This window comes from Macaca nemestrina, chromosome 13 (assembly GCF_043159975.1).
Source record: "Macaca nemestrina isolate mMacNem1 chromosome 13, mMacNem.hap1, whole genome shotgun sequence".
Lineage (NCBI taxonomy): Eukaryota > Metazoa > Chordata > Mammalia > Primates > Cercopithecidae > Macaca > Macaca nemestrina.
In genome coordinates, this window is record NC_092137.1 from 68,544,859 (window position 1) to 68,552,408 (window position 7,550).

At 45.4% G+C, this 7,550-nt stretch overlaps 1 protein-coding gene across 2 annotated transcripts in view; it reads right to left on the reverse strand.

Annotated features, from left to right (window-relative positions):
* LOC105465186 (protein phosphatase 3 regulatory subunit B, alpha) overlaps positions 1-7,550 on the reverse strand; it is a 77,410-nt gene that overhangs the window by 66,280 nt on the left and 3,580 nt on the right. The window contains exon 1 of one of the 2 annotated variants that reach the window (XM_011713460.3): positions 6,882-7,337. The exons of the other annotated variant lie outside the window; for it this stretch is intronic. Coding sequence (XP_011711762.1) covers positions 6,882-6,884 — 3 coding nt within the window. The 5' untranslated portion in view covers positions 6,885-7,337. Of the gene's footprint in view, positions 1-6,881; positions 7,338-7,550 lie in introns of those variants that run through there. 2 annotated transcript variants of the gene reach the window in all.

Genomic DNA, 7,550 nt, shown 5'->3' on the forward strand with positions numbered 1-7,550 from the left:
GTGGTGTGCACCTCTAGTCTCAGCTACCTGGGAGGCTGAGGTGGGAGGATGGCTTAAGCCTGGGAGGTGGAGGCTGCAATGAGCTGAGATCGCACCACTGCACTCCAGCCTGGGCAAAATAGCAAGATCCTGTCTCCAAAAAGAAAAAAAAAAAATTATTCTGTTTATTTTCCAAGTACATTATCACATTTGTTAAATAATTACAGTATAATGTCTCAAGCCTATCTATCTATCTATCTAAAACCAAGCTCACCTTCTTCTAACACTACTTCTAACCAGCAACTCACTCCTACTTTCCTGGTTTTATTTGTAGTGTGCTATCTTTATATCTAATCACTAGGTTAGGTCATCCTTCATGACTGTTTCCTCATCATCAGTTTCTAACTCTTTTCAACTCTGTATTTAAAATGCCTCCATTTTTATTTGCTTTCAAATCCTCATAACTTCATACTTGTAATACCCCAAAGCAGTATTCCTTTGTGGAACTCACCTCATCTAGTTTCCACCCCTTCCAAGTCACCCAGCATCTTATTTCCAGATTAATCAATGGTTCCCCAGTGGGACCAAACTGAACTCACAGTTAAACCATTTACAACTTAACACATGATTTCCTTTCCAGTCTAAACTCTTATATAACCTACATAATAGTTTTCATCTTTTTCTCCTTCCCTTTCATGTTAAAAGGATGAGAAAAATTCCCCTTCTTGTCTAAGGAGAGTCATATACTCCCTTCTACCTCCTCGGAGACATTAAGTTGTCAATAATCCTGTCTTTTCTCTTTGAAAAGATGCAAAAGATAATCTCTCCCGTTTTACTGACTTTTTCTTTCTTTCTTTTTTTTTTTTTTTTTTTTTTTGAGACGGACTCTCGCTCTGTCGTCCAGGCTGGAGTGCACTAGCACGATCTCAGCTCACTGCAACCTCCGCCTCCCGGGTTCAAGTGGTTCTCCTGCCTCAGCCTCCTAAGTAGCTGGGATTACAGGCATGCGCCACCAAACCCGGCTAATTTTTGTATTTTTAGTAGAGACGGAGTTTCACCATGTTGGTCAGGCTGGTCTCTAACTCCCAACCTCGTGATCCGCCCACCTCAGCCTCCCAAAGTGCTGGGATTACAGGAGTGAGTCACCGTGGCCGGCTCTTTTTCTTTCAATCCCAAGATAAATCCTTCCTCAACACTAAATTCTCTAGCTTTCATCCTCTCTGCTACTCGAAGTTTTAAAGAGCAATCTAAATTCAATGTCTCACTACATCCTGTCTTCCCTTGCCACCATTACAACAAACTACTGTTGCCCAAGTCATCAAAACCCTCCTGTTATCTCCAAAAGACATCTTTAAGTTATCTTTCTTGATCTCTGCAGTATTTATTCACTGCTGACTCCTTCCTCCTTAAAACTCCCTTCAATCTGGCATCATGCTGCTCATTTCCCAACTCTCTCATAGGCTATTCAGTGACAAACTTCACAGGTTCCTCGTCCTCTACCTGCATTTTTACGTGTACCATCTTTAGAGTTTACTCTCTTCACTTCTCGTTTTATATTCTCTCTACACAGGATTTCATCCAGTTTCATGGCTTCAAGTACTACCTAATATAAATGCACAGACAATGCTCAAATCTTTATTGCAAGCCCCAGATGTCTCTTCTGAGCTCCACATACAGACAGCCAATTACCTGTTGTCCATAATCACCTAGATAACCCAAGATTAATATTCCCTCCCCACCCCCTGCCCCCCAAGACAGTCTTGCTCTCTCACCCAGGCTGCAGCGCAGTCACGCAATCTTGGCTCACCACAACCTCTCCCTCCCTAGCTCAAGCTATCCTCCCACCTCTGCCTCCTGGGTAGCTGGAACTACAGGCGTGTGCTACTTTGCCCGCCTAACTTTGTATTTTTGTCCAGATGGGCTTTCACCATGTTGCCCAGGCTGGTCTGGAACTCCTGAGCCCAAGATTCACCTGCCTCAGACTCCCAAAGTGCTTGGATTGTAGGGATGAGCCACTGTGCCTAGCCAACCCATGTTTCCTTTAAATTCAACATGTGCAAAAATAAAAATCCTCATCACTCCCCCAAAGCCTTCTCCTACATCTCCTAGGAAAATATGCATTTCTAACAAGCTCCCAGATGATACTGATGCTGCTAGTCCAGGATCCACTTCTTGAGAATCACTGTTCAAACACATGTGCCTCCTTCTACCTCCAGGCTATCAAGTTCTTTCTGCTATCTCCTAGGCCATGATATGTACGTAGCAGGCATTGTTAATATTTCACAGCACTCTATCCCATTGAACTTGGAATCTTGCAACATAGCATCCCAAGCACTAATTACCAAATAATAGAAGACTAGAGATGAAACAATAGTCATCCCAGCAAACTGGAAGTTTCTCGAGGACAGGAACAGTATTCCCCATGTATCCCTAAAACCTAACCTTAACCAAATAGATGCTCAATAAATATTTGCTAGGTGGATAGCATTATCCAAAGCCAGAAACCAAAGCAGAATTCACCACCTCTTTTCTTCCCCATAATCCAATAGTTACCAAGTTCTTTCTTCTACCACCTAAATGTATCTCCTGCAGGGTCCCTACTATTCCCATCTGCATTGTTACTGTATTCTCCCCATCTGCATTGTTACTGTATTCTTTCACGTTCTTCTGTCTCACATAAATTACTGCAATTATTTCTTAATCCCCATGTCTAGATTCATCTATCCTATTATCCACAGGGCCATCAGAATGGTCTCTTTAAAAAAGTAAATGAGACAATGTCATTCTCCTGCTTGAAAACAACTTCCCATTGCTTTCAGGAAAGAAAAGGTTAACTCCTTCATGATATGCAAATCCCTCTATGATCTAGTGTCAAACCACCAGACACTACCCCCTTCCTCTCCAGCCACGCTAAACTAATACTTTAGTTCTCTGGATAGCTTGTATAGCTCATGCTTCCATGACTTCTAACAGAAGCTCTCTATGTGATGTGCCCTTCCTCACTGGCTAAATACTCAAAGACTCAGTTCAGACACCTTCTCTTCCAGGAAGCTTTAAGTGACATTCATCCCCAGTGTGGATTAAGCCTCTTCCCATGTACTCTTACAGCATCCCATGTTTAGTTTAATAGCACACAGCACACTGCATAATCACTGTCTTATTTACCCTACTTGATTAATTTCCTTGGAGATAACAATCATGTCTTATGTACATATAGTTAGTGCTAGGTATATTAAGAGACATTTGACTAAACTTTAAATAAACAAATTCCTTCCTATTCTCTAAACAGTGGTTCTCAAAGTTCAGCCCACACCACAATCATCTGGAAGACCTATAAAACTTAAGACTGTTGGCTCATTTCCAGAATTTTGGATTCAGTTGTTCCAGGGTGGGGCCTGACAAGTTTCCAAATGATGCTGCTGTTGTTGGTTTGGAAACCATTTTTTAAGAATCAATGCTCCAAATGTACATTGTCTCTTCCTACCTTTAGGATTCAAAGTGCCTTCTTCTAGATGCCTGCAACTCTGCCTACTGCAACCCTAATCTTTTTAGACCCAGCTAGCTCAATTGTCACCTCCTTCATAAAACTTGTCCTAATCCCAGGTGAAAATGATCTTGCTCCTTCCTAAATTTCTATCATGCTTTGTGTGTACTATTCATATGACACTCATCATACGCTAACTTACTTCACAGTTACTGGCATTGTCTTACATTCTCTACTTAAATGAAGGTAGGAAACCTGCCTTAATCATTGCAATATCCTCCACAACAGAGAGCACAATAACCAGTAAAGAGCAGACAAAATCTGCAAGTATTTGTTGATAGAAACGAATCCCTGTAGCTTGCCCCAGAGTGCGGGACCATGGTCTGACTTAATCCTCCTGGCCCAAGGTGACTTCCTTATACTGCCTTGCTACCTATAACAGTTGCCTGATCCTTCCATACTTGTCTGTCCCTCTCATTGCTGACTGACCCTTAGTCAGTTTCTTTACCTTATACCTTGAGCCATTTTAATTTTCTCATTCACTATGGGACAAAATGAGTGGACAAATTTTCTCAGGACAGATGTGAATTTTAATTCCGCTGGTCATAAGACAGGTTTTTTCCTAAAAAGTGGCCTTTGCCACAGAATCTGAACTAGAATATGTTGTGTAAAACTCTACATACAGTTATAGACGGCAATAAATTTGTTTTAAGTTCTAGGTGCAGATCATGGAGATGAAAAAAACTTTAAAAGCACAAAGACATGAAAAGGTCTTTATAAAATTTAAAGCTCTCTTAAGAAACAAAACGTAAAACAACTACCTTTATATTACGTTCATATAAGTATCTAGAACAAAATCCGTATTATCTGTTTCAACAAAAACGGATATAAAACACCTGGTTCAGCAGAAATTCCTAGGTCAGTATTTACAGAATTTTTTTTTTAACATATAACCTTCATTCTCCCTGGACGCTTAACAATTTAAAACTCAAGGGTGAAGGGAGGGAAAGACTTTAACTTTCAGAAAACAAAAGAAATAAACTGCTTTTAAGGCACCAACTAAATACCTGTCAGAAAAGATCCTTGAGAGTTCAATTAAATCTTATAAGCCTTTTTACTTTCTTCATACTTGAATTAACTAGTGATATTTCATAAATACTGTAAATGCTGTTGACAAAATGTAAATAATAGTAAGAGTTCTAACAGAGATTTTTCCAAAGGGTGTGAAAGTTTTCAGAATTGCATGTTCAATTAACCAGAAAAATTAACCAGATCATTCCAAAGCCTGATTTACTTGGGTTAATCTACATCCCATATGGCAAAGTTGAGTTACGAGTATGGTCTTGATACTTTCAAACCAGTACTGTATTCAACAGACCAAAATAACCCTAAAGTTGGAAAGCCACTGCCAACATTACGTAGGTTCTGAAATGGTATTGGGAGGACGAAAGAGGGGAAAAAAAGAAAAAGAAAAAACCAACAGTTGAATTAGGAAATAAACACTGAAAAGGAAGCTGTTAAGAAAAGGAACATATTGACCTGGCAGGAAACAATATCGTTTGATACATCGTAAAATATTTTAAAAGACAAGAAAACAGAGTAACAGGAAAATAAGAAATTTAAGAGCTAAAGGAGAATTTCCCAAATTCAGTCTGTTGTTCAAAAAACAGAGGAAGGGGTGCACTGCAAGAGACTTACTATTTGGAAACCATATCACTTCGCTACATAATACATAAACAACAAACGGCTAGATCATTGTTCCTCAAATGTGTTGTTTATAAACCTAAGTAAAAACATTCCCTGCAATGAACAAAGATCTTCAAGATTCTGACCTTCAAGTAAAGTATGTGCATAAGAAAATTCTATTAAAGCACTGAAATGTAATTTTTCACTTCAAAAGACTATGCCAACAAAAAGATTATACGATGAATGGCTATGATCTTCCTAAAGTGTTTTGTGACTTTCAGGTGCCAAAGTTGCCTCTCAGAGCTGCCTCGAAAGTTGGCAGGGGAAAACTTTCTCTACACATCAAAATCGGCAATCATTTAAGTCTGCTTCAATCTGGGTTTTAAGTGCACCAGTGAGCACTTACTCATTTGCCCTATATTTTAAATAAAAGCTGACTTACCTGAACATTCTACTTTCACTTTCTTCCCTATCACCACCAAATCGATTTTAAGTTGTAAGCAACAGCATTTCTCCCTTCAGTAATTCACCACATATACTGAAGCACTTAAATTCTACATACAGGGTGGGATACCACACAGTGAAGAGATGCAAGAAATTACCCACCGTCAACCAGTTTAAGTCTTCTGACAACTGTTCAAAGACTTTTAGAGAAAGCCTAACAACTGAATCACATGATGGAGTATCTGATATACACGGAATAGCACTCTGAACTTTCCCTACTGTGTATACAACTCTTGATTACAAAGAGGAAGCTAACGACAAGGGCTTCCCCGAGCGAGAGAACCGGTAAGGTAACAGGCTAAAAGGGCGTCGTTGATTTCTTGGCTACAGCGACAGAGACGGGAGACACACCCCTAGCGTCGGTCTGAAACACTACAGCAGCGAATTCTACCTAGGGATTAATGCTCATGAGGGTAAGGAAAGACAAATTTAAATCGCCATGATTCAAAAACAACCACTCCGAGAGAGACACACGAAGGTAGCAAAGAAAATGAAAAAACCCTTGGTAGTAAGGAAAGCACGAAAAAGTAAGCGTCCCCATTTCTCTCAGACCAAGTTCGCGTATGTTTTCGTGAACACCCTGGATCTTTCCGGTTCGCCAGGGCAGCGAGGAAAGCAGCAACGAAAGGAAACCCCGCAAGGCTGCGCACGGCAGCTAAACCGACGCTCGCAGGAGAGGAGAAGTGAGTGGCAGGGTTCCCTGCCAAGACTCTCTGCTGGGAAATAGGGAGTGAGTGGGAGAAGCAGCAGCTCTGGAGAGAAAGTGGGTCTTATGTAAAGCGCCATTTGCCACATATTGTTATTCTCATAGGATTTCAGAATATCCTCGAACTTGAAAAACAGAGTGAGCGTGGGGGGGGGGCTCCACGTGGAGGAGGGTCGCGAGAAGGGGAGCGCGCCGGGATGATGGCCGGGGGTGCCGGCGGGGGTCGATGCCCGGCGAGAACGGCGCCGCGGGGGTGGGGCGACGGCGGGGCGGCGGCCGGGCGGCTGAGGGGCGCCCCGCAGAGGCCGGGGGCGGGCGCGGGGGACCCGCCGCCGTCCTGTCAACAGCCGCCCCGCCGCCCTCGCGGGCTAGCCCGCAACCGCCGCGGGACCCGCCGGGCCTGGGTCTCTGGAATTTTCCACGGGGGACAGCCGACCAGGGGCGTAGGGGCTCGCCCCCGCACCCGACCCGGACGGCGGCAGTAGGGGGAGGGATGGTGCATCGAGGAAGCCAAGGTCTCACCATTTTGCTCGGCGGGTCGGCGGCTCGCTGGCTCGCTGGCTTGGAGAAGTGTCGCGCTCAGGCGGGCTCGCAGGAAGCGGCGGCGGCGGCCCAGCTGCGGCCCTCGGGTCGCCGGCGGGGAGGGGGCGCGTGTGGGGGAGGGGAGGCGGCGCCGCGGGGCCCGCGCCGGCCGGGTGATTGGGCACGCGACGGAGCGGGCAGGGCAGAGGGAAATAAATTAAGGTCGAGATTGAGAGCCGGAGAGCGCTGGAGGAGCAGCGGCGAGAGGCAGAGAGGAAGAAAGGAGGGGGAGAAGGGGCGAAGAGGGCCAGGAGACTCGGGGGCTGCAGCCTCGCGCTCGCGCCGGAGCCGTGACGGACTCACTGCAGTGGCTCGCGCTGACCCGCAACCTCGAGGCACGAAAAAGGGGGAGGGTGGAGAGGGAGGGGAGAGCGGAGCGCTGCAGCGCGCGGGGCGGAGGCGGGGGCGCGCGCGGGCCGGCGGCGGGGGCGGGGCTTCCGCGAGCGCCGCACATCCGGGAACCCGCGCGCCCCGCTCGGCGGCGGCTGCCGCGGCGCTCTGGCAAGCTCTGGTTGGGGAACGCTGCGCGCGCGGACCACGTTCGCCCCTCAGCCGGCCGTCCCATGCGTGCAGGGTGGGGGGGAAGACCAGGGGCGGGGGCGCGGACGT